The sequence below is a fragment of the Terrapene carolina genome, unplaced genomic scaffold (genome assembly GCF_002925995.2).
Source record: "Terrapene carolina triunguis isolate 2854851 unplaced genomic scaffold, T_m_triunguis-2.0 Scaffold88, whole genome shotgun sequence".
In the NCBI taxonomy this organism is placed as follows: Eukaryota; Metazoa; Chordata; order Testudines; family Emydidae; genus Terrapene; species Terrapene triunguis.
In genome coordinates, this window is record NW_020664439.1 from 46,651,146 (window position 1) to 46,678,232 (window position 27,087).

Here is a 27,087-nt window from a genome sequence, read left to right on the forward strand (position 1 = left end):
GGGCTGGCGTGGGGGGTCTCACTACGCCCGGGGGCTGGCGTGGGGGGTCTCACTACGCCCGGGGGCTGGCGTGGGGGGTCTCACTACGCCCGGGGGCTGGCGTGGGGGGTCTCACTACGCCCGGGGGCTGGCGTGGGGGGTCTCACTACGCCCGGGGGCTGGCGTGGGGGTCTCACTACACCTGGGGGCTGGCGCGTGGGTCTCACTACGCCCGGGGGCTGGCGCGTGGGTCTCACTACACCCGGAGGCCTTGCAGATATAGACCCTTAGCCCCTCTATGAAATGCCGGGGCGGGGACAAGGAGGGGCACTGCTCACTGGTCTCCAGTGAATCTTTGCCCAAATCTCAAAGGCTTCGCAAGGTCACACACAGGCCCTGAGACGCTCAGGACTGACCCAGCCATGGTGCTGCGTGATGGCTCAGGAATGGGGTGCACGGGCAAAGCTGGGGCTGCGAGGCGGGCTCCAGTGCTGGATGAGCAGGGGGTGCTGCAAACAGGGGGTGAGCTGGGGCTCTGTTCTTACTCAGGGAATGGAGGGAGTTTGCTTGAGTAAAACCTCAGCAAATGTTCAGTGGTGGGCTTTTAGTTTTGCAGGCAGGGCTTAAATTCAGCCAGAGCTGTCTGGAGCGGATCTGCGGTAAATATTCAGCCCTGCTGTAAGCAGGCTCAGTTCCCACTGGCTGTCCCCACTTGGGCCTGGGTCGCGGGTGGTCCGATGAGCTAGGAGGTGAGGTAACGTGGGGGGATTCATGCCCGGAGATCTCCCGGAGCTGGGGCCAGCCCAGCCAGCTCACCTTGATGTAATCGTAGGGGCAGGACACCTCCGGGTGGTCCTCGATGTCGAAGCTGTCTTCGAACTGCAGGCTGATGAGGAAACCTTCCTCCAGCTCGATGCGGTACAGGCAGTCGGAGCTCTTGGGATAGGGGCTGGGGAAGTCAGCGCTGGTGATCACCCCGCTCCTCTGGGTGAAGAGGTTGCTGCTGCACTCCACTGAAAGGCACACGGGAACCCTGAGCAACCGGCCTCTCTGGGCTAGACCCTTGGTCCCGGATGGAGCCCAGGGCTCAAATCCGGTCTGCTGCCCCATAGAGCAGCTGATGCTCCTGTGGACCCCGTGTTGTCTCCTAGTCCTAGACCTGGGCAATCTCCCCTCAGAATACCTTGACCTAACCTCGCTGACAGAGCAACTCCGGCCCGGATCCTGATCTCACGCCCACCCGGGCCCATCAGGAGTGGTGCCACCGAGGCCAATGGAGTTACGCTGGTGCGAGCCAGAGGGGAATCGGGCCCATCGCTGCTGAGAGGAAGTGCTCTGCGCATCCCGAGCACAAGTGCTGGGCGCAGGGGAGATCCACTGGGATCCATGGAAGGACATTTCCATCCCCAGGCTGCTCTGCTGTCACAGCCCCCATCGCTGCTCCAACCCTCACGCACTCCCAGGGAGGTTGGCTGGTGGCTCTGCGTCATCGTGGAGCCACTGGCCCTTCCCTGCCGTAACCCCCGCAGGCTGCTCGGGGGCAGGGAGCCCCCTTACAGGTGTGCTCCAAACAAGCGTGTTGAGACCCTCGTGAACAGCGGAGCTCGGCGCGGTCGCAGGAATCTGCACCGGCCAGTCCTGATGCACGATCAAGGCCGAAGATAATGCCTTCTGGGTCCAAGGTCAGTCTTTTCTTTGGTGTCGCGCATGCCAAGAGCAGAGGTGAACCGGCCACGCTGGCCGACCACACCCACTCGGGCACGCCGAGCAGAGAGCGCACGGCCAGCGTGCTCCCCAAGTCCCAGGGAAAGAAGACACAGGCAAGGGAGGGCAGATTTGCCATAAGGGCCCAGCGTGGCAGAGCGCGCGGCATGAGCTGTCCCAGCTGCCCGATGTGCAGAGCCCGGAGCCGGGCCGTACCTTTGCAGGTCCTGTTGTCGGAGTGCAGGATGTAGCCAAATCGGCAGGAGCAGTAGTACCCCCCGATGTAATTGTGGCAGTTGTGGTCGCAGGCCAGCTCCTCGTCGCTCTTTTCCAGGCACTCGTCCACATCTGCAGGGGAGCGAGAGGAGAGCGGGGCGTTAGAAAGGCAGGCACCAAGACGGGCGCCCCCCCCCCCCCCCCCCCCCCCCCCCCCCCCCCGGCACTGCTCCCAAGGGGGCGTTTAGACACAGGCAACGAGGAGGAGCTAGAATGCACTCGGACCAGATGGCGACGAGGTTTCGGACCAGATTTCATGGCTCGTCTGTAATGGGCTGAAGCAATAGCCCACATCTGACCATCCCACGATGGGTGAACACGGGGCTGACTGGTGTGAGAAAAGGAGGCGCCAGCCCGCCCTGGCAATCGGCACACCTGCCCCACCGCGTAGGGGTGATCCTACAGCCTTACACAGTCAACCGTCCCGCCGAAAGTGAGTGTTTTGTTTGTAACCGCAACGCACTGTCTATCAATGGCGTGCCCCCGCAGGGCAGGAATTCGACGGCTGGGACCGGGGCCCTAGGGCTGTGTGTGCATGTGTGTTACAAGGGGTCATGCTTAGGCTGTTCCCTCTGTCTCCCAGACCTCTGATCACTGTGTGTTGCCTTCTAAACACTTCGGGCCAGATTCTGCTCTCAGCTCCATCGGCATAATTCGGGAGTAACTGCATGATGTCACCCGGGTGTAAGAGTCTCTCAAAGCAGCCATAAATAGTAGATGGAACAATTTCCTTTAAAAGTTCTCTCCACATCACCAAAATGGCAGCTGATATGCAAGGGTGGATTAAGGGGTCTGAAGCCTGGTCCCCAAAATTGAGGGCTGAGGGTAGGATAATCTCACTGGGGATTCCTTAGAGTATGAGAGGGAAAGGTGATGCTGGGCCAGTCTTGGAGCGCAGGAGCTGGGCTGGTATATCAGCCTGAAGCCCCGATTCCCAGAATCTGGGGGCACTTTGGGGAGCGACAGACACCGACCTGACAATCTGTTACTCTGTAGCAACCTGCCTGGAACTTGGAGGGAAGAGTAGAGGTTGCAGAGGGGGAAGACTTAGGAAGAGGCACCAGCAAGTCAGTCTGTGTGCACGTGGCTGGAATGCTAGCTGCAGTTGGAGCATCTCTGTAAATAGTTTTCCTAATAAAGAACCAGTTTAGGTTTAGAAACATGGAGTCCTCTCGGGTTATTACCCAGCCCATGGTGCACGCAACAGACTTTGCCGCTGCAGGGGTCAAGACTAAATCAGAAGAGGATAAAGAAGAGAGAATGATGGAGAGCCAGGGGCTCTGCAAAGGGGCTACTTACCCACTGCTGTGTAATGGGCATCAAAGCCAGTGAAGCGCTCCTCATTGGAGAAGTCAGATCTGAACGTGAGGCCCATGTAAGGACCCGGAGACAAGACCACCTGTTGCCCAGGGGCCTGCTCCGTGTCTGTAGTCTCCCTGCCACAGAAAGTTGCCAAGACTTGGTCTTCAGCATCAACCTATTAAAAGCCAAAGAAAGACTCCGTTAACACAAGCCATGGCTGGAGACTCACCAGTCTGCTCAGCTGAGGCAGCCAGCATGGTGCACGGTATTCACAGCTGACACTCTACTCCTAGGAAAGGGCTCAGGCCACCAAAGGCATCAACGAGGAGACTGACTTGGTGTGGAAGAGTGAGGTCTCTAGTCAATCCTGTATCAGGGCAAGTTAGATTTCTTCCTAAACCACCCATTTAATAGACACTAAGACCCGAAGGGCCCACCATGATCAGCCAGTGAGACCCCTCCCTACACAGCACAAGCCACAGGACTTCACCCAGTAATGTCTGTAGCGAAGGGAATTTTTCTCCCCGGCTGGATAAGTAAACACCACTGAACCCAATAACTTGCAGTTGAACATTGAGAAAGGCGTCTCCAACTGATGAAGAACAGATGAGCTTTGAAGCACTCCAAAGCTGGCATCTTTGCAACTGCTCTTGGTAGCTTGCCCCATTGCCCAGGCCCATCCTGCAGCTACATAAAGTCCCCCTTCCTATTGAACTCACATTCTGTTTGCCGCAGCTTAGGCGGAGAGTCAAGCGCCATCTATCATGTGACCACTTGAAATGGTTCAGCAGGTTGTCTTAATTAACAGTGCTTAAGAACAGCCGAGGAGTGACTCTCTCATGAGGTATGAAAAAATAGTTTCCATAGGGTTATTATTTTTCTTTTAATTAAAAAAGATAGATCTACATTTTAGAGGATAAAGAGCTAGCGAGACATGTCAGATCGACACTGCTGGAGACTGAAGCTCCCTCTTTATCTGCACAGTGTCTGGATGAACTTCCACTCACCCCCAACCCTGCTAGTGTACCAGGGAACAGAGAGAGAGAGAGAGCCCACTCCTCATGATCCATTTGATTCTAACCTCTCTGCTGAGCCTGACAACAGGATGCCGCTTACAGATTTATGCTGGAGGCAGACAGAGAAACCAACAACTCTTTTCTCGACGGCTGCCAAAGGGCCGCCAGATTTACATCCCTGAAGACTGAAGTCTTCTGCTTAACCACCTACCAGGCCCTGTGCTGGCAAGGATACTGCAGACTTCCCTCACATACTGTCCATCCCAGCGAGCTCACGGCTATGCATCTTTCATGACATCGTTGCAGCAAAAGCCAGTTGCCTGCGGTTAAGAAGCAGCTTCCTCTTGGTGAGGTTGTTCTATCGGTGTCCCTTATGGATGTTTGAAACCTCAGCTGGCACTGGCCATTCTCACGGACAGCATTAGCTGGGCCATTGATCTGATGCAATGTGGTAATTCCTCTGTCCCTAAGACGCAACATCGAAGTGACATAACGCAACATTAGCTTGACATACACATGCAGGGTCAGGGACACTGCTGTGTGTTCTATTCCCGGACAGAAATCAGGGGTTATTTCTGTGTCTTCCAAGCGAAAGCTTCTCTCTCTCTCTCACCCGCAGCAGTTGGCCTGCTAAAGATATTACCTCACCCACCTGGTCAGGCAGAGGGAGACATCCAAAAGACCTGGTAATATCAGCTACACATAACAGAGAAAAGGGGAGGTGAGTCTGCTTTGGGAGAGGGGGGAATCAGGGAGGAGGAGAGAATGTGAAGGTTAGAGCCAAGGTGTGCAATTTATATTCACAGCTGTTCGCCTCTGGAAGGATCCCCCCACCCATCTCCTGCCTATATGCTGATCAGCTCCACAGGCACCGCTTAATCCTTCTCTGCGCTTACTGGGAGCCTCTTCAGAACCCCAGGAGAATGCCAGGCAGAGTAACAGGGCGACAAAGGGCGCTCCAATCAGCAAATTCAAGGGAGGACATCAAGGAGAGGGAGGCCCAGCGTTTAGATTTTGTTAAAAAGAAACAAACCAACCCAAAGATTTCCACAGGCTTATTTTTAAAAATTGAATTGAGAAGTGTTTGGAGTGTTGTTGGGATGTATGCTCCCCTGCAGTGTTGGAGACCCAAACCCAACCGATTTTGTCTTGTGAACCAGATCCAGAAAGTGAAACTGACTAGGAACCAAAGTGAAATTGACCAGCCTAGTTTTAGTGTCTCAGCTGAGCAAAGTGCCATAAGTAATTGAACTGCATCAGGAGCCTGTGGAATTGCATTCAGTTTTAATATCCGAAAGAGCGATTAGGAACAGGGGCAGGGAGATTTTTTTAAATAAGCAGATGGGACCAAGTACCGCCCCACCCCAGCCCAGTCTCCAAACTTTCTCCTCTGAATTTGCATGCCTGTGTTTTTGCATGCTAGCCTCCTGGGGCCTATGTGGTACACACAGAGATTATAAGAACCGTCAGCAGTAGGACAATTCCATTTCACAACTATTCCTGAGGTTTCAAAATTTGTTTTCGTTACGCATCAGAACAAAACCAAAACCCTTTGAACTTTTTTCACGAAATGGAATTGTGTCCAAATGGCACTCGCCCCCTCTCTCTCTGCTCAGAAATAACCCGAGAGCATCAGACCTCAAAACAATTCTGATGAAAACGTCATTGGAACTGATATGTCTCTCCAAAACATTTCGGCTTCGATGAAACAGCCTATTTCAGTGAAATTTCATTTAGCTGAATATATTTCATATATAAGTGATTATTACGATTATTATTTATTCATAGCATGGTTGCACGTAGGCACCCCAGTCCTTGACCAGGACCCCACTGTGCAAGGCGCTGTACAAACACAGAACAGAAATGACCCGCCCTGCCCCGCAGAGCTGACAGCCTAAGTATACCGATGGATACAGGCAGAGAGAGGTGACCAAAGCCACAGTGCGACAATATTGGTCAACGTCAGAGAGAGTCATCTCAGTCCACCAGCCGCCTAACCGCTGAGAGGTTTTTTGTAGGCGTTGTGGCAAAGGAGAGATGACTCTTGTGTTCTGCTCTAGCTCTGCCTCTGGCCTCGGGTAAATTGCTCTGTAGCTCTTCGTTCCCCTGTATAAAATGGAGCTAATTCCTGACTCCTAGTGGGACGGGGAGGCTAAATTCATTGACGTTTGGTAAAGGCACTGGGGTCAAGTTTTCTAACACATCTGAAGTGACGTCTGGTTCCCAAGTTCAAAAGGCTTCAATGCCCCAGTCCCACTGAAAGTCCTGCAGGTCGCTTTTGAAAATGGAACTTTGGATGCTTTGGAAAACGTTCCTCTTTGTGATCTCTCCACGGAAGGGGGACAAATGAATCATGTTAAATGACTGTCAGCCCCGGATTTCAGTAGGCCGGTATTGTTTAATTACCCATCGGAATAAGCTCTCATACGCCTTTGCTGGAGTTCACTGGCGCTGGAGGTACAATTTCCATCCTGGGCAGACATACCCGTGTGAGCGCCGACGGAGCCGGTGCACAGGCTGCGGGAGGGGCTAGCCACCCTGAGTACGCCCCTAGGATCTTGGCTGGGGTGGCTGCCCATGCAGATCACAGGTACACTGCTATTTGTAGCATGCTGGCTCCATCAGGCCGGTGGGAGTACGCGTACCCATGCTGGGAATGACGCTGCCAGACCCTCAGTGAAAACCAGCGGGTGTGCAGATTGCCTGCTGTACCGAGCAGAGAGAGACCCCAGATGAACGCTGCTGCGGTAAACCCATCTGGGCCCGCTGCTGTGGTTTTCTGTTGTCAGCTTGTCCTCTCCCTTGGCTCCTAGCTCCATGCTGGCCTGTGCATTGTAACCCCTTCCAGCTGCTGTTCGCAGCACCCTGCCTGCATTCCTATGAGGAGATTTGAATAGGAAGAGCCCCCCTGCTTCCTCTCACTGGGGGACGGCGGGGGGGGGGAGGAATGTTGCTTTCCCAGCTCATGCCAGCACTGCTCCCTTTCATGCCAAGTGAATTCTATTAAGGGGAGGACTAAAGAAGCCATCCCCCATTGCCCAGAGGATGGATCAGCACTGAGGCTGCCCTGATCTTCCCATTTCCCTCCCTCCGGAGGATTGTCTGGTGTCGGGGTTTGGAATGGCTGCTCCCCGTGCCCCACAGAGGAGAGGGCTCTGCATGCTGGTGGGTTTGGACGATCTGGCCTGTCCTGGGAATGTGAGGATGGGCGGCCAAGCGACTGAGCTCCTGTTTCTGTCGGGATACGGACAGGGGTGGGTGTGACACGAGGGGCCCCCGCCAACCAAATGAAGAGGTCTGAGAGTGCGACAGGTGTGAGAGAGAGGCAAGTGAGTGTGCGAGGAGTGTGTGCGTGCGAGGAAGGGGAATGGGTGTGTGCGGCGATTGTGTGTGTGTGTTTGCAGAAGTCAGGGGAATGGGTGTGGGGGGGGTTGTGAGTTGGACAGGGCTGTGTTTGTACGAGTGAGGCGTGTGTGTGTGGAAACTGTGAGCGTGACAGGCAGGAGGTTTCAAGATGTTCCTAACGCTTTCGCCAGCATGCAGAGCTGCAAATTCTTTCCTTAGTGCCAGGCCTGCAACCCAGCGCCCGGGGGAGGTGCCAGGCTCAGAGCGGGGGCTGGGTGGCAAGCTTGGCGTGGCATCCATTCCCCCGACATCTCTGCCTGGCCATTTCTGTTGCCTCAAGGCAGCAGCAGCCCTGGGCACTCGTGCCGTCCCCCTTCCTGGGCTGGAGGATTTCACTGTGCTGCTCCCCTGGCCCCAGCCCCACTGCTTTGAGCCCATGCCTAGCTCCTCCCCTCCAAACCCTGGGGTGCAGGGAGCCCCTGTGGGTCCCTGGCTCTTGGCTCACCGGGGACATAGGGCCCACCCTTTCTGCCTTGCACTGGCCCACAGAGACAGGGGGCAGCATTTGGACCGTGACAGTTTTAGATTTCGCATTAAATGAAGGACAGATATGTAAAGGTGGAGCCGATCTACAACCCTGGCTAGATTTAACCTAGACTCCAGGCCCCGACTCCACGCTCGCAGCACCAGGGCATACATCATCTCACGTTACTGTGAGCACTTCTCTGCTGGCCTCGGTGTCCGACTGATCCAGTGCAAACGCCAGCTGCAGACAGGCCCGCCGCACAAAGCAGAAAGCCATCTGCATGCAGTATGGCGCCTACAAGGCAGAGGCAGCATATGGAGAATGAAAGCTCCCGGAAAATGCTGCAGCTGGTACAAAACGCAGCAGCCCATCTGCTTGCCGACGCTGTGAAGGCCTCAGCTGGGCGCTTTGCTCTCTGCTCTGCCTCACCAGGCCTCTGCCCCAATACTCAAAGCCCTCTGTGGGATTGACCGTAGCTACCCGAGAGACACCACCCCCTCTGCAACTGTGATCTCCCACCACAGCTCCATTGTACTGGAACAACGAATCTGTCCGCCAACAGGGGGAGAGTCACAAGTGTCGGAGACAGGAACCTTCCCAGGAGTTGGACGTAGACTGGGGAACTCCTTCCCACAAGGAGACGAGAACACCAGCTGAAATGTCAGCTCAACACCTCCCCTCCCAACCGCCAGATTTAAACGATGAATGAAGATAGGTCTCCGCCATCGGTTCTGAGCCCCAACTTCCCTCAAAGTTTCCAGGGGTGTAGATCCGCTGTTCTGCTCCTGAGGCAGAGGAGAACCCGTCCTACATCCTTCAGATCTGACTTTCTGCTGGGACCGAGGGGGCTCGGGGCTCATGTCCCAACTTGGCCTCATCTCTACTAATAAGAATCATCATTGTGAGGATCCCACATACCGTGTGACTTATTTCACGAGACGGCTGTACGCGTTAAAAGCAGAGAAGCTCTGCAGACGCTATTGAAGGTCCTTCTCCAATCTGTCGGTATCTCCCCTCCTGCTGTCATGTTCCCAGAGGGCCTTCAGCCCTGCCCTGGGATTGCTCTGCCTAATGAGCCATTTCTATACATTACAAGTGGTATGTTTTGCTCTCCTCAGTCCGATTAGTGCATTCCTGGGAGGGCAAAGGAAGCGGTGATGGCTGTGTTTCTTGACCGCCTGCTTTGTGCTGCTTTCCTGCTGCAGATATTTCCAGTGCTGAGAGGAAAGACCAAATTCCATTTGGAGCTTACGAAATTCCATTCACTTGGGGATTTCAAACCCATCTCCAAGGTGTTATTGCCCTGTTTATCCTTCCGCCGGTGCCCTACGAAGGGCAGTGTCAACAAAACCGTTGTAGCTCTGCCTAAGTCAAAGGAACTGTGGGGACTGAAACCCAGCTGAGGATCTGGCCTTGAATATGAAATCTGATGGAGCAGGGGCTGCATCTCTTGCCTCAGTGTGTGCCTAGGTAGACCTCATTTCTTCAGCAATTGTCCAAGAAGAAATGCTCATCAATCATTACCCTATGGGTGCAAATGGCTTTGAACTACGGACGCGAGGTTGACTGAATTGGAAAAGATAGTAAAAGCCGAAGGCATTTTGTTGTCCAACTTTTAAGAGGATTTAACACGCAATGGAGAGAATGTTGCTGTTTTTTAAACCAGGATTCAGTTCAGCGTATTCTTGCAGTGAATTTCTCCGCTGCAATTGATGTTTCCCGAAGGGACACATCTTCTCTAGTGAAAATGTTGACATAATGACCCTGGACGGGGACACTCCAAACAAACAGCCGAGATTTAATTACCAGCCGGCTCTCTGGATGTAAATGATCTATGAAAAAGTATACAGTCCTCAGCAGCAGCAGCAAATACTAACCAGGGAGGGTGACCTTGCTGTTTATTTTACTGCCAGAGGCCTGTCACCGCGCCATGTGCTGGAGGGGATGGAGTCCATCGCAGATAAAGAGTTGCAGATACCTTCAGTGAGGACGCTGCTCTTTTCTGCAAGCCTGGTTGTGCGGCTCTTACGTTGAGTACGTGGGGCTCGTCTTGAGAGAAAATGCCATCGCCTGGAAGGGGTCCAGATTCTGTCTCAATGTTTGTGTCTCTATCCATAGAAACCTAGAAATGTCGGGCTGGAAGGGACCTCGAGAGGTCATCTAGTTCGGTCCCCAGCACTGATGCATGACCAAACATACCTAGACCTTCCCTGACCGGTGTTTGTCCAGCCTGTTCCTAAAAACCTCCAATGACGGGGAGTCTACAGCCTTCCTGGGTCACCTGTTCCAGTGCTTAACTACCGGTAGAGTTAGGAAGTGTTGAGCAGCTGCTTAATGCATTTGCTCACAGTTGTGATAGCTCCAGGGCCTGCTTTTTCCTTGCCTCTGCCCTGAACCCAGCCCTGCTCCTGCTTTGCCTGACTCCAGGCTCACCCTCGGCTCCAATTCCTGGCTTCTGACTTTGGTGCTGACTCTGGGCTCTGGCTTCTGGCCTCTCACTCCAGCTCTGAGCCTGGGCTCTGACTCGACTCCTGCTCTAGCCACTGGGCATGACCACCCACATCCCAGTCACTGACATAAGAACATAAGAACGGCCATATGGGTCCATCTAGCCCAAGATCCTGTCTTCTGACAGTGGCTGGCGCCAGGTGCTTCAGAGGGAATGAACAGAACAGGGCAATTATCGAGTGATCCATCCTGTCGTCCACTCCCAGCCTCTGGCAGTTGGAGGTTTAGGGACACCCAGAGCATGGGGCTGTGTCCCTGGCCATTTTGGCTAAGGGCCATTGATGGACCTATCCTCCAGGAACTCGTCTAATTCTTTTTTGAACCCAGTTATGCTTTTGGTCTTCACAACATCCCCTGGCGATGAGTTCCACAGGTTAACTGTGCGTTGTGTGAAGAAATACTTCCTTATGTTTATTGTAAACCTGCTGCCTGTTAATTTCATTGGGTGACTCCTAGTTCTTGTGTTATGTGAAGGGGTAAATAACACCTCCCTGCTCACTTTTCTCCACACCAATCATTATTGTATAGATCTCTATCATATCCCCCCTTAGTCATCTCTTTTCTAAGGTGAACAGTCCCAGTCTTTTTAATCTCTCTCATATGCAAGCTGTTTCATACTCCTGAACATTGTTGTTGCCCTTCTCTGTACGTTTTGCAATTCTAATATATCTTTTCTGAGATGGGCGTGACCAGAGCTGCAGGCGGTATTCAAGACGTGGGCGTACCATGGATTTATACAGTGACATTATGATATTTTCTGACTTATTATCTATCCCTTTCCTATTGGTTTCTAACATTCTGTTTGCGTTTTTTACCTGCCACTGCACATTGAACAGAGGCTTTCAGAGAACTATCCCTGATACCTCCAAGATTTCTTTCTTGCCACTCATGCTGTTAAATCTGGAGTTCCCTGGTGATCACAGGGATCACAGCTGTTACACTAGCCCAGCAGATGGTTTGAATGAAGATTCTAGGTGCATATACATCTTATGGGCTACGTTTTCTAAATTGTCCTGAAAATATGCGTGTGATTGTGCTAAGCTGGTACTTAGAGGCACTTGAGCATGCAAATGTGCACATACAAATTAGGCAGTTAGGGACAATTCCATTTCACCAGCCGTTCATTTGGCCCATCGTTTAGAAAACGTTTAAAAAAAACTCTGTATCTTGCTAGGGTCTCACTCTAGCTACAGCCCCAGGTTCTCTGGACTGGCTGAGCTGTGCTTGTTGCTTGGAGCAATGGAGAGTGGGATGAGGGCAAAGATGTACAAACCTGGAGCCAGTAATAAAGACAGAGCAACTCCGTCTTACCCTGGCTGCTAAGGGTCTCAAGGCGTCATCCTGGCAGTGAGGGATCAGTCAGATGCAGTGGTGTCCTGGCCATCCCCTTGGCTGTACACTTAATCTGGGTAGGGGTGGGTGACACAGGACAGTGACTGTATGTCACTAGACGATATTCCCATGGGGTGGGAATCTCCACTCTCTGGATCGGCCAGGAATACGGCCTTTTTGAATGCCATGAATCTGACCATACGTTGCGGTAAAGCTTCTCTAGGAATGTTGTCGATTACGTCATCCAGTACATCCAGACGTTCCTTTGCAGCACTGTGGTCCGAGCACTGAGCGGAGGAATCTGTAAGTGGGGACTCACCAAACACCACGCAAGTGTGCAACATGGCCCAGCGAAGGCCGGGGAAACAACCGCCGATAAAGGCAAATCCGCGGGGATCCTTTTATGGCAGCAAGTCGCAGTCCCACGGAAATGTGAAAAATTTGCACAGGACGGGGCGCTCACTGATGCTGTCAAGAGGGCATCGTGTGGCTTGAGCGTGGCACAAGATGTATCCATTCTGCAGTGTTATACACACTTCTAAAATCAAGCAACCAACTGGGGCACCATTTGGCCTTTCCACAGTCCAGCCTGGCCTGTGGTCTTGCAATATACTTCACTGGAGACATCTCGCAAGAGCAGGGTCTCCACCAGTTCCTTCCACTCCTTGTGGGCTAGGGCCGGCAAACCTGGAGCCTGTAGCGCAGTGCCTCAAACAGCACGAGGCTGATCCTTTGCATCCCACGCCCTGAATGCAGCTGCAGTCCTCGGGGGAATCACGTCAGTATCACAACGCAATGATTTTTCCTCCTGGGATTAACGTAAATACCGGCTTCTTTCATGATGCCCCTATTGAGCAGCTTCCCTGATCCAAGGTGATTAACCACCTTGGTTTTCTCCTCCAGCTGCTCCTAAAAGCTCCCCTCTTTGGCTTGGCCTTTCCTAGCTAATCAGCCTCTCTTGCCTCTGCATCTAGTTGTGAATGCAAAATCTGCAGCCACTCGAGACAGGCCTGCTCTCAACAATGAAAAGTCTCCTGACTTTATCTTACAGTCACGCCCTCCCCTGTGTCGGTCAGTGTGCCAGCGCCACCCAGAAGTTCAGAGCTCCATTGTGTTGGGTGCTGCATGAACAAACAGTACGGGCTTGTCTACACGAGGAGATTGATCAGAATAGCTCTCGCACAATAAACTTGGCGAGTGCACTAGTTATTCCCAATCCAGAGTGATTTTTATTCCGGACTAGAGTGTTCACACGGGGAGCAATTCCGGAATAGCTGGACAAGCCCTCAGAGACTCTCCTTGCCCTGTTTACATTTACACAATGTGCAACATGTGGGGGTTGCAAACTGAGCCCCTAATTCCAGAAAGCACTTAAGCACATGCTAAAATCTCACTGATATCAATGGGCCTTAAGTACAAGCTTAAGTGATTTCCTGAATCACTGCTGATGCAAAGACCAGGGAAGAGAGGATGTGGGTTACATAGGCTCGTGATGTGCAGAGTGCGATGCAATCGACTCATTCAAAGGGTTGACTCTTAATTATAATAAATAAATGACCAGATTAAAATCGATGTCAGGAATGTCTAACCTCAGCCCTGATCCTGCTATTAAATCCGCCGGGCTGACTCCTATGACAGAGATCCCTGCTGTGTGCATAAAACTGCAGGAACACGGACGGGGCCTTAGAGTGAAATTTTCAAATCCAGGTAGGGGCTTTTGGCAGAATCCCTCCCTTGAAAGGAATGGAAGTTGTGTGTCTAGATCCCCGAGTTAGATCTGAAAACCTCAACCCAGCACAGTAAGCTCCTTGGGGATGAGGCTGTTTCTTCCCAGTTTGCCCGTAAAGTGCCCTGAGGTGACATAAACAATGAATATCATTGACTCTCGTTCCGGTGAATCTCAAGCTGCCCCTCCTCCAGTTCTATTACCCGGAGCTGTGTGAAGCTGCTTGGTCTGGTTCGCAAGAGATCACGCCAATCTGTTGTTATTTCGGAGTCACATCCCTGGTTTGATTTTCTGGGTCCGAGCGAGGTGAGAAATTCCACCGAAGTTGAGGCATTTCGCTTAGGACTTGTCTACACATACCGGGGGACTGATGTGCGGTGATTGATGCATCGATCGCAGATTGCTCTCCCATCGACTCCTGTACTCCACCTGAATGAGAAGCGCAAGGGGAGTCGGTGGGAGAGCGTCTCCCGTCGCCATCGCGTAGTGTGGACCCCGCGGTAAGTAGCTCTAAGTACGTCGACTTTGGCGATGTTATTCACGTAGCTGAAGTTGTGTAACTTAGATCGATCCCCCCCGTAGTGTAGACCAGGCCTAAGTCTCAGGTGGGACCGTGCACAAAACCATCCCGATTGGCACCGGTTCACCTGGAAACTGAGTCAGATTTTCCCAGGAGGACCATAAGGACATAAGAACGGCCGTACTGGGTCAGACCAAAGGGCCATCCAGCCCAGTATCCTGTCTACCGACAGTGGCCAATGCCAGGTGCCCCAGAGGGAGTGAACCTAACTGATCAGGTAATGATCAAGTGATCTCTCTCCTGCCATCCATCTGCACCCTCTGACAAACAGAGGCTAGGGACACCATTCCTTACCCACATTCCAATAACCTCATTCCCACTAAGCAGTACCTAGGCCTTACGCTGTGATTAGTCCCAGTGTGGTGGAGGAAGCTGTCTGACTCGAATGCAGGGGGGACAAGAGGCAGACCTGGGGGAGTGGGGGCGGAGAGCTTGGGACAGGCCAGTCCTGGGGCGAATCAGGGTTTTGTAGGGAAGGAGGCTGTTGTCCGTAGGATCTCTGCCTCCTCTGTTGCAGAAGCTGGAAGGTGTGCAGCGAACAAGGCAGGGGCCGGCTGGGAGAGAAGGGAGAGATTCATGCTGAACGCTGTGCTGGAGAATTGGAGTCTGTCCCTGTCCCTGCCATAGAGCCCCTGTGTGATACTGGACAAGTCACTTCAACCAGCCTTTCCACAGGTGGCCATAGCTGTGCGTTCCTCATTTTCTTGCTGCCTGACTTGAGAAGCTGGGGCCTGACTTATAGAAGCGCTGGGCACTCACAGCTACAACTGAAGTCAGTGCTGTGAACATATCAAGTGCGGTATAATACTAAGTATGCTGAAAACTCAGGTCCGAGCGGGCTCAAATCAGCCACCCCAAATTAGTGAACACCTATGACCTTAATGTCTCTGTGCACCCCGGTTCCCCACCTGTAAAAAGGGGATAATAGCACTGCCCTACCTCATAGGCAGGCTGGGAGAATAAACCCATTAATATCTGTGAAGCCCTTTGATATAAGCACCCTGGAAAAACCCACAAGGAAATTAATGATTCTGTCTTCAGAGCAGAGTTGGAACGGGGGCCAGTAAATAAGGGCTGGGGCCACCCACTGAACAATGAGGATAAAAGAAAATATTGAGTGAGCACCATCCATCCCTGGCACTGATTAAGGCAGGGATCCTCTGGAAAAAAACAGTACGTGCTCATACAATTAAAGATGGTTTCATAATGCTTACGTACAAGGGGGCCGAATTAAGATTGCACAGGAGACCTTCATTCCGGTACCTCCTAGCTTCTGAGTGCTTGAGATTGCTCCCTTAACATTCCTTTCCTGTCGGTTTGTGTGTGTGTAATTTCTTGTACTTTTCTCCCGGCCCCTCTGATACGTCTCCTTTCTAAGGTGAACAAGCGCAATCTTTTCAATCTCTCTTTGCAGGAGGAATTCTTCGTGCCCTTCACTAGGCTCATCGCAGTTCCCAATTCCTTGTGAGGAGCACGTTCTCTTTCTTTATTGTTTTTACGACGATTGTTTTCAACGAGGAATGGATTTAGAGCTCCGGAAAAGTTATTATTCACCTCTGACGAACCAATCAGGAAGCAGAGATTTGGACATGTTCTCTGATTGGCTCAGAGGTGATTCATCCTTTGCCCTGAATTCAGCAGCTGTCAGTCTGGAAGCCTTCACCCATGTCGGCTTATTGGCTAATATGACTCTTGGCTTCAGTCGTGTTGACCTCTGGGAAACAGAGGCAAATGGCCGACGCACCACATGACCTTTCCTCTTCCTGTCCCGAGCCAGGATTTTCTTCCGTGTTACAATAATGGTCACAATGGATTAGCCCAGGTGTTTGTGCAGTGGTGATGTTGTAGAGTGCATTGGCTGGTCCAGAATCCATCAAAATCAATGGAGAGTCTCCCACTCAGTTCGATGGGCCTTTAGAGCGTATGCCCCCTTCATAAAATCCACCGATATTAACAAAAGCTGGGGAGATGAACCGAGGATGGAAATCTCCATAGATTCGCACAGCCACTTGGACACTCTCCTGACTTTTTCTAGCCAGGTCACTTGAGTCAGAACTTTGTAATTATTTCATCTAAATACATATGGATAGTTTTCAGGTCACCATCAAAACAGCCAGATGGATGTTGCTGAGCGTTTCACATCAAGAATGTAATTCCCTGGCTGAGGCTTTGCAGGCTAAATTTCAGCCTGGAGCAAATTTATACAGCCGAGATGTAAATCCTTGTGAAAAATACCAGCTTCTTATGGAAACCCAGGAGCGAGGAGAGTTCTGCTGCCAAATGGCACCAGGTGCAAATAAAAGGGATTGTTATGACGAGAACGTGAGGGTTGGGGGAGGGAGTGAAGGGTAATGCTTGGAATTGGGGAGTTTCCAATGAATTCTATCTTCAAACTCATTGCTTTTTTGTAAAGTTATATATATATGTATGTGTCTGTGACCTTTGTTCTTGGAGGAGAGCCAGGAAAAGCAGAAAGGACTAATCAAATAGCAGCGAGCGCTGTTAGTAAGGGAAACGGTGCCAGCACGATGGAGCAGTTCAAACAACAACTAAAGCAGGAAGAATAAAATACCAGCATTTTTGTTTTGTTTTCTCAAAGCAGAAATTGAAATGAGCTGGAAACGAGACGGGGGCTAAGGCGTGAAAGTCAGCTCCAGATCCACGCTCCTCCCATCTCAATGATTGGTGGGGTTTGGAACTGGAGGTTGGATTTGGACTCGGCTCTACTGACAACCTTCGGTAATGGTAACGTATGTCCAGTCCTATAGGCCAGAGTCAGCACAGAAAGGGGGAGCTAACTACAGGCGTATTGCCTTGTTTGTACTGGCTGCTCCAGTAAGTAGTGCTCCGTGGCAGCACGGCTCTGTTTGCCCCAGGATGGTAGTAAGGAAATGTGGTGTGGCTGGAGATGCTATCGTTCAGAGGAGGTGTCAGCCTGAAATCTTGGACTGCTCAGGGTTGCTACAGCTCCCACGGAGGGATGTCAACCAGAAAGTCCTACCTACAATGTGGGTGACTGTAAAAGACGGCCTGGAAATCTGGAGACAAACTTTAACAGCCAATCCCTGCTCCTGTAATGGACCAGACAAAACCTTTGGGTCTGACGACCTTTGGGAAGTCTGGGACCAGATCCAAACTTTTAGCAGCTCAAGCCCATAGCTAATGACTTGGACTGGATACAGTTTGAGTTGGATACAGGATTCTTCTTCACTAGAGGGTAAGGCGAAGCCTGCAAGGATCACTTAGCATTCAAGATGAGAGGCCCGGCACATGAAAAAGCCTTTCCAAATTAAAGGCATCTTCTATGCATGTTCCTGGCCTTGGCATCATGCCTCTATTATCTTTGCCACCTGCCATGATCCTGGCACATTTGCCACCACAGGTTCTCCTAGTGAGCATCACGGTGTGCTGGCGTTTGTGTTCAGGTCCACACTTTGGGTCTAAGCCCTGAATCTGAACATCCTGCCTGTCCCTCCTCACAACATATTCGTTAGTCCAATAAAGAACATCACCCGATCTACCTCTGTCCCTTTTGCCATTGGCTGATAAGCGCCAACTCAGCTTCCTCTTAGTTTCCTACTTGGAAAAGCAACGCTTGTGCCCTGTGAATGAAAAAAGCTACTCGCCCATGCTGCTGCTACACTAAGCACTCCAATGTGGCCAACCTGCATGCCCTCCTGGCTCTTGGGTTGACACACTACAGCAATGGCATAGAGCCGTTTGGGCATCTCACCTTCACGTAGTCATATTCACAGAGGTAGGACGATTCCAGGTCAAAATGCATGAAGTAGAGTTTGATTCTAAATCCATCCGGCACAGAAATATTCCAAGTCACTTCCGAGTCACTGGGGTAGGAATCTGGGAAGTTAGGGGACTGGATCTCCCCAAACATGTCCGTCAACTCAATGGCAGCTGCACTACCAAATAGGAAGGCACAAAGGAACCAGGTCAGAAGGTACCTGCAAAACAAACATGAAGATCAAATTAACGTTTCCCCAGGCTGAAACCCATCGAGGTCACCATCTACTTGGTTTGTCCTGCGTTCAAGGGTGGTTCTACTCTGAAAAGTGCCTGGGACCGGTACACTATGGCTTCAGGATGGCAAGCATGGAGGTTCTTTTCACCTTCCTCTGCAGCATGGGATGTGGTTCACCTGCCAAAATCACCTGGGCATGTCTCACTTAACAATTCCCTGCCAGTGCAGGGGCCTTAGCGACACCTCGGTCTCTCCTGTTCCCTCCTTGTGGCATGCAGTTTAGTCTCCTGTAGTAGTCCAACTGGTAGCCCGTGGGCCAGATCTGGCCCAGGGAATGATTCCATCCGCCCCTGAACGTGTCTGCCCCCTCAGCAGACCTGCTGTACAAAATGGCATCCCTGAGCGGCGCGACCTCCCATGCACCGTACCTGCGAGGTCATGCCTCATGAAGGCCGCCATTTTGTAGAGCACATATTTCTGTATGTGGCCCATGGCGGTGCCCTGCACAACTAGCATCCAGCCAATGGCACTGGAAAGGTTGACTCGCCCTTTGAGCTTAAGATAGGGGTAACCGGGTGGAATTTAACAGTCTTTCCTGGGCAGGAGGTGAGACAAGATGACCTGATGGTACCTTCTGGCCTTGAACTCTATGAAACCAGGAATGGCTCCTCCATGGGGGGGATTTCCTTAGGCAGATTGTAATGACTCCAAACAGGAATTTGGTGAGATATGGGGCAAATAATCTGACTCTGATGAGAAATGTTTAGGATTGTTAATGAACGCAAGTGGACGGGACCTCATCTCACCCAGCCGGTGGGCGCCCAAGCAGCACAGCGTCCCCATGTTGGGGGTGGGAGTGTCAGTGCTGACTCAGATAATAGGGAATCAAGTGTCTTTGAAAGATATGGTGCAAGGTGCAATCTACGGCTTAATATTTCCTATCTGTGCACACGGCCTCCTCGCAAACCCAGGGCACCTAACACTTTCTGAGGAACAGACAGCAACTAATGCTGCTTTGTTCAGGAAATTTTAATTTAATGGAAGAATAAACATGCAAAAGTTTAATAAAATAATGGAGCTTCCTAAATAGACTTAATGAAAGGATCAGGGCTATAACAGCTAAGCCTTATTATTAGTACTTACCCTCATCTCACTAAACTTGGATCACTGAGGGTTTGTAGACACTACCTACACTGACGGGATGGGTTCTCTCATCAGCGTGGGTAATCCACCTCTCTCAGAGGCGGACACTAGGGTGACCTAGTGCTGTCGACACCGGGGGTTAGATTGACATAACTACGTCTCTTAGAGGTGTGGATTTCTCATGCCCCTGGGAGATGTAGCTAGGCCAATATAAATTCCCAGTGTAGACCAGCGCTGACTCTCCAAGCTTATATAGCTCCATAACTGCACTACAATAGACATATTGTGTATGTTATGTAAGGAGAGGCTAAAGTTAATTTTTTTTATCTATTTCCCTCTTTTCTGTTTGTGAGTCTTTCTTTCTTTCTCTTGGGAGGGTAGGTATTATCCCCATTTTACAGATGGGGAAACTGAGGCCCAGAGATGTTAAGTCCCAGATCCTCAAAGGCAGACAGGCTCCTAATTTCTACTGAAATCAATGGAAGTGAGCAGCCATTTCTCAGGCGTCCTGTCTGGTTCTGGGCCTAGGTGACTTGCCCAAAGTCACAGCAGAGTTTGGATTCTGTGCTTGTCTCAGGTCCCAAGAAATTAATGCTGATAATCCAGCCATCCTGATGCCCAGTCTTGTGCATTTTTCTGGCACAAAAATCGAATATAATTATGTTTGTTTTTTTAACAAAGCCCGTGAAAACAGGAGGTCTGCTTGGCATGAGACATTCTGCCTCTGTCGTGCTTGAAACTAACCAGAACCTAAGCAGTTTAATTCCATTATCCAAGTGAATAAAGTGCATCAGTAAAGGGACTGTGTAAAAAGTCAAATCCATTAAAAATATTATTTCAGTTTTAAAAACTAGGCACTCAGGCCTTGACTTTCAGAAGCCATTTAAGCCAACGGATCTATTTATGCACAAATCCTGGATAAATGTTTGCAAGATCAGGGTTTGAGTTAGCTATGCCAGTGGAGAAATTAAAACTATATCTATGAATTATTTTTAACCTGATGGAGTCCTTTTAAAAGCAGGGCAGTAGATATCTGGGGTGGTTTCATGTACCACAGTCACTTTCCTCAGCTTTTGCTGAGAAGCAGAGAAAGTTAACGAGAACTGAGAAATTTGGATCAATTTTTCTCTCAAGGCAAGTGAGTTTTAACATGCAACTTTCTGATGGCTTCTTCGAAACCACAAAAATGTGCGAAGGGAAAAACTGTTTCTCTTCTGGTTGAAATACATCTATGGGGCCAGATCTGTAGCTGGTGTAAACCGTGTAAGCCTCCTTGACTTTGATGGAGCTATGCGAATTTGTACCAGCTAAAGATTTGGCCTGTTATGTCTTTGCTTTGCTTTCTCAGTAACAGAGGAGGAAAAATAAGATCAAACTTCTCTGCCATGCCAGGAAAGTCTTATCCTCAGGAAAGGAAGAAAAATGACTTTGGTGTGAACAGAGAAACAGAAACACGTACAGTATGTAACGCCTCTGCTGAAACTCACACTTTTCAGAATCCCAGCGAACGCTATGTAAATAAAGCACTAAGTGGCAATGATATCACACGCTTTCTTTGCAACCCAAAAAAGCCAGCCTGCATGGTGAGTCGTCTCCCAGTAAGCTAGAATTCCCGGGGACTCCAGCACGCAATCCCAGCACTGGCATGGATTCGAGACGCGGACAATGTTTTATTTGCTGCTTGCCTCGCAGGCTAAGCAATCAAAAAAAAAAGCAATCATCAAAGTAAAGTATTTTCCAGAGGCAATTCCCCTCCCCAACCTTGCCCAAATAGCATGGGAATCCCCTTGTCAGTTTCCCAGATGGGTACTTACTTCATTTTGCTGCTGTTGGTGTTTTCTGAACTGCTTGGAATGAGGGTGTTTTTGGTATAGGCTGTCTTGTCCCAAACGCTCCGCTGTCTGCCTTATCTTTGTTCAACCCAGATTTGTGTGTGTGTGTGTGTATGTGTGACTGGAGTTGTCTGGCATTCTCCATGCAGGTCACGCCTTCCTCTGCCTGCTACAGTTCTACACACACAAACCTGACTGTGCTGAAACTGTCCTCCGCTCAGCCAGGCTGTTCTCACAGTCCCTTCTCTCACTCCACAGGGATGTCTCCTGGACTTCAACAAAAGCCATAGGGCTCAGCTAGGTTTTTGTCTTTCTAAATCTGCAAGGGTATGCGTGTGTGTGTGTTTGTGTTGTACGTTTTTTTTCCAGGCTGCTGTGCCAGATGGCTAAAATTTGCTTCTCAACAGGGCGCGCTGCAGAGACACCAGCACAAGACGAGCCGGGAATGTATGAAACACAAAATTGTCCAATGTAAATAACTGAAATTAGACTTGGGCCCGGGCGCTGGAATTCAGATAGGGGTTTTGGGGACCAGATTTCAGCCTGTCCCTGCCACAGCTCCGAAGTTGTTCAGAGTTTGGGGTTCCACTCTGGTTTCAGAGAAAGCTTGTAATCACCAGTCAGATCTAGGCTCAGATCCAGGTTTCCAACCCCCGCAAAGCTCAGGACGGGATGGGTTCAGGATTCTCATTCCGGGGCTAACGGCAACATTCAGATCTGGGTTCGGTTCTGGATTTAGAGCCCCTTAACGCTCAGGGATGCAGGCCTTTGATCCAGACACATCTCTAAACGGAACAGCTAAAACCCTGAATGCTTTCCTACCCTAAATAGATTCCTTCCCCCTTTCTCTGAACAAAAGGAATGATTTGCCTATAACACATAATGGGAACAAAATCTATATGGGCTGCAAACAAGGGGACCATCAGCAGGGAATCAAAGGGAGCACCCACTCGTCTGCCAGACAAGATGCTCTTTGAGAGTTTCGGAGTAAAATTTTAATAGCTGTTTGCCGATGTCTGCTTAATCCGGTTAATGTAAAACCTGCAGATGCCCAGAGGCAGGCAGGCCTGGGTACACATGCAGCATGTTAAACACACACCCAGACAAGGAAAGCAACCAGGCAGGGAAATGAGGATGTGTTGGCACAACTTATTCTAAACAGCATGTTTCTAAAATCGCCCAGGACTTTACCAGCTCTCTGATGCAGGGCTGGGACTCAGTAATTAGAGGGGACCTGTTGATTTAAGACCTGTACTTCTGGCTGAAAGGCCTTCATCTTCTATAGCTCCTTGAGACCTCCAAGATGATTCTAAATGAAGGAAGGAAAATATTTCGCTCTGCTTTTGTCCATGTTTCCTGTCAGCAGTTGGTATGTGTCAGTTTCACTGCTGCCCTCTATTGTTTGTGTGGGATTCCGCCTCAGCCGCAGGGGAAGAAATAACGTTTGTTTGTTTTTTAATTAGGAAAATGTTATTGTAAAACCACAAAAAACCCAGCCGGAGGCTCCGAGGGAGGAGCTGTCGCTGCTATCCCCCCCCCAATCACTGTTCATTTAGGAAGTTTTAACGGATCATCATGACACAAGCACCCGGATTCCGTGTTTACTTATAAACCCACCCAACTCCTCCCATCTTGCAGGATCCTAGAGCCAGGGCCCCTTAGCCTGAGCCCTGTGAGCCCGAGTCAGCTGGCACAGGCCAGTCCCGAGTGTCTAACTGCAGTGTGGACCTACCCCCTGAGTACGTTTCCCAGACCCGAAGAGGAGCTCTGTGGAAGCCTGACCGATTGTCTCTCTCACTAACAGAAGTTGGTCCAATAAAAGATATGACCTCACTGTCGCACTGCGGGCTGCAATACAGACCAGTGAGGGGGGTTGTGTCACCACCTGCCCTGCAACCCGGGGTGCCTCACAATGCTTTGCTGCTGTAGTTTCCACCTGGGCCACTCACAACAGCCTGCCAGCAGGCAGCTCACCCCCTGAGTATCTGTGTATAGCTGCAGGCCTGAGCCAGCAACTCTGACCCCAGCAGCCAGTCAGCCACATTCTGCTTTCCACCAGCCTGGGTTACCACCTGCAGAATGACCTCAGCACACTCCCTGTCCTGAATTTCCCCCAAAACCAAAGCATGTGTTCTGTGCTTTCCTGCCCTCTGCTGGACAATTCAGATATTCACGGTCTGTTGCCTCTGTAAAGGGTCAATGTTCAACAGTTTGCTACTGTAACTGGAGTTCCCAAACAGTTCCCCTTAAACACAGCACCGGATTGGTTTAGGTCAAAAATAAAACAAGTTGATTGAACTGCAAAGAGGTAGGTTTTAAGTGAGTACAAGTACAAGGTATTAACGTCAGCCATGGTTACAAGAAAAATCAAGATGAAACACTTCTTAGTAGCTAAAACTTAACAAGCTATACTTGGTTCAAGGTAAAATCCTTATCACCAGTTCCCAGCAACATGGCTGACCCCATCCTCAGGCCAGGATCTCCCCCCAAAGTCAAAGGGCTGGTTCTTTTGTCTTTCTAGGTGAAAGAGAGATGAACTGGGGTGTTTTGACCCTCACTTTTACAGTCCAGTCATCCTTTGAAATGCATTTTCCTGAGGTTTCTCCCAAATAAAGTTCATTCCAGCTGTGAGGAAGGAGACATGGAGTCTCGTAGTGAAAGAGGTTCCATATTGTTTGCTAAAACGCAACTTGATCTGTTCCTGCCCCCCTTCCTTGCCAAAGAATGGCCATTGACAGGTGATTGCCAATCAGCTTTGATGACGCCTGGCTAGAGGTGTCAACTTGTCCCTTGTCTTTGAGAAGCATGTTTACCTCTTTCCCCAGACTTGTCTGGTAAACACACTTCGGTCATGATTTCAGTTTATGTTCATAACTCTTAACACACCTTTTGAACATACGTTACACAACAATAGGAACGAGCAGTGTGTTGGTAGTTTTCAAATGATACCTCCTTAGGCATAGTTTGTACAAAGATCATTACAGGAGTGTGCTCCACACTCCCCCGACCTTGTCTCTGATATCCTGGGACCACCACGGCTACAACCACACTGCACCCAAGAACAATTTTGGCAGGGATATTAAACCTGCTTCAGGGTTTAAGCCAATCTGTAACCGCTAGGGATTAGGATGAGACCAAATGTCAGGGGCAAATTATCCTACATCTGCCTTCTGCGAGCTTTCTTGCACCTTCAGCCTCAGCTGGAGTATTGTGACCAGTTTGGGAAAGATGTGGAGAAATTGGAGAAAGTCTAGAGGAGAGCAAGAAGAAAAAAAAAATGAACGGGATCTAGAAAACACGATTTACGAGGAAAAAAATGGGTTGTTTAGTCTGCCAAAGAGAGGACCGAGGGGGGACATGGTAACTGTCTTCGTGTACGTAAAAGGTTCTTACAAAGAGGAGGGCAATATATTGTTTTCCTTAGCCACCGAGAACAGGAAAAGAAGCGATAGGCTTAAATTGCAGCCAGGGAGATTTAAGTTGGACATTGAGAAAAACTTCCTAACTATAAGGGTAGTTAACAAATTACCTCGGGAGGTTGTGGAATCTCTGCCACTGGAAGTTTTTAAGACCAGGTTAGACAAATGCCTGGTAGGGATGGTTTAGATGATACTTTGTCCTGCCCCTTCCAGTCCTACATTTCTACAATTCCTAGGAATTATCTGGTGCCGGGCACTGTCAGAACCAGGATATTGGGCTAGATGGACCTCAGGTCTGGTGCAGTCAGACAATTCTTACGTTCCTAAATTGGCCATTTTTTCTTAAATATCTTAGAAATACCAGAAATGGGGAGTCTTATTGTCCTTGTCTTGCTGGAGGACACAGATGTATTTTTGGAGCGGTCTCAGCCCTTAATAGCCTGGATGGCTTGTTAACAAAGAGAGCTTTTCCCCTAAGTGTTGATTGGACATTTGAGTTAAGTGATAGTAATAAAAAAGGAGCACAGGAGAACAGCCTGAATCTAAATCACTCCCTGTCTCGATGAAATCCTATTGCACTTCCTTGACACCTGGCATGTCATAATCCGACTAGTTTCCCAATCCTCCTCCGAGTCTGCTAGAATAAACAAGATCGGTGCATTTCTCAGGTAAAAGACCATGTAGATTCCTCCACACATAGTTTTTTAACCGTCCAGGCCTTCATCACCCACCGTAAAGAAAGACAAAAATGCACAGCGCCAACCCCCCCGTTTGCAGGTCTCCTTTTCCGGTTGCTGTTTAAGCAACATGTCTGAGAGCAGGAGCCGCTCTTGAGAGTCTTTCGGCCGCTCACATGCCTGCAAAAAGTGCCAAGCTGGATGCAAGCTTTTGAACTGACTCAGCTGTTCCACTGTAGAAAAGCCCTGATGATGCGTCACTCCTGTGTGTAGTTAAAAGCTCATTACCCCATGACTCTGGCCTGTGGCACTCGATTCATTAAAAGGGCACCGCACTTTGCAGCTCCGCGTGCAAACCGTTTAGTAAATCCAGCTGGTCTTCAGCAGGCGTTTCTTTAACTTCTGGGGCCTGATTTCGCCCGCCCTGACAATGGTGCAAATCAGGCACAACAACGGTGTCAGTCAGCTGTGGCCCTGCCCCTTCCCCTCTGCCTGTTCCCTGCTGCACCCTGGCAGTGTTCTTCTGATTGTATAGGGGAAAAATGAGTCACATGGCCTGATTGTTTAGACCCGGGGGGAAAGGCGGGGGGGGGGGGGAACGTTAGGCACCACTGTTGTTCTCGGCACGAAGAGACGAGCACGTGTATTGTAACAGGGACATGCTTTTATTTAAACATGATGCAGCTCAGCGATGGCTGCACCCGCGGCTCCCCGCTCTGCCCCCTGCCCTCCAGGGTGGAAGATGACCTCCAGACCTCTGCACCCACCCCTGCATCCTGACCCACCAACCACCCTGCTCCACGCGCAGCACCTATGGTCACGAGGAGGCTCCTAAGCAAGAGGCCGGATTGGCGGAGGTGCTGGCCGTCTGCAGTGTGACTTGGGGTGAGTTCTGGGCAAGGTGGGGCCAGGCAGCCACAGATGCTCTCTTAAGGAATAACCTGGCCAAGGAGCCCCCTGGTGGCGCAGGTAAAGAGCTGCGGGCTAACGAGGCCACAGAACCGAAGAGTGCGAAACTTTCCTTATCCAGCCCCCGCACGAATCCCAAGCGCTGCTCATTTCCCTGCGCTGGTGCAGGCTCCGTAATAGACTCATCGACGTCTGTACGTCCTGCGAATCTGGGCGTGGCTTCATGTCACCAGGGTGCTGATATCACTGAAGGGGCTGCCAAGGTCGGGGGGGCGGGGGGGGCCCAGCTGGGCCACTCTCTGCCCTGCTCCTGTTCCGGGCCTGGCTCCACACTCAGGAGAGGCTGCTTTGTATCCCTAGTCCAAGCAGGATGCCCCTGGGGCCCCAGGAAGGGGCTGGCCCTGTCTGGGCTTGGCAGCTGGCGCAGAGCACGAGCGGGATGTGCTCTCACCCAGCCAGGTGGCCCATGGGGCAGACCAAGGCGGAGCAGATTGCAGCAGTCCATCCAGGTGGTGGTCAGCACGTGGATCTCCGTGGGTAGGTGGCATTGGAGAGGGGAGGGTGCAGCTGCCCAGCCTTGGAGATGGGGAAAGCCTTGGTGACCATGGATGCCCTCTGCTTATCTATGAGCAGTGAAAAGTTCAACAGGACCCTTGGACATGGCCTCCCCTGGGCTGCGTGGGGTGAGTTCCCCTCTGCCTGTTGGCATCATCATTTCTCCTCCTGGACTAAGCCTGACCTTGATGTTTTCCACCCTGGCGCCCCTTTCCCCTGGCACTGACACAGATGGCAGCGCCGCCTGTGCTCCCGGAGCCACAGAGCAGGGTCATCAGCGCA

General features: G+C 50.8%; 1 protein-coding gene across 2 annotated transcripts in view; it reads right to left on the reverse strand.

Moving 5' to 3' along the window:
* Nucleotides 1–21,494, reverse strand: part of MASP1 (mannan binding lectin serine peptidase 1) — a 51,161-nt gene extending 29,667 nt beyond the window's left edge. The window contains exons 1-5 of one of the 2 annotated variants that reach the window (XM_026650135.2): nucleotides 21,228–21,492; nucleotides 18,028–18,253; nucleotides 3,259–3,436; nucleotides 1,900–2,031; nucleotides 796–992 (exon numbers count right to left, since the gene is read on the reverse strand). In XM_026650135.2, coding sequence (XP_026505920.1) covers nucleotides 796–992; nucleotides 1,900–2,031; nucleotides 3,259–3,436; nucleotides 18,028–18,253; nucleotides 21,228–21,232 — 738 coding nt within the window. In that variant the 5' untranslated portion in view covers nucleotides 21,233–21,492. Of the gene's footprint in view, nucleotides 1–795; nucleotides 993–1,899; nucleotides 2,032–3,258; nucleotides 3,437–18,027; nucleotides 18,254–21,227 lie in introns of both variants that reach the window. The other variant, XM_024202392.3, reaches the window with a different exon arrangement.
* Nucleotides 21,495–27,087: the final 5,593 nt, after the last annotated feature.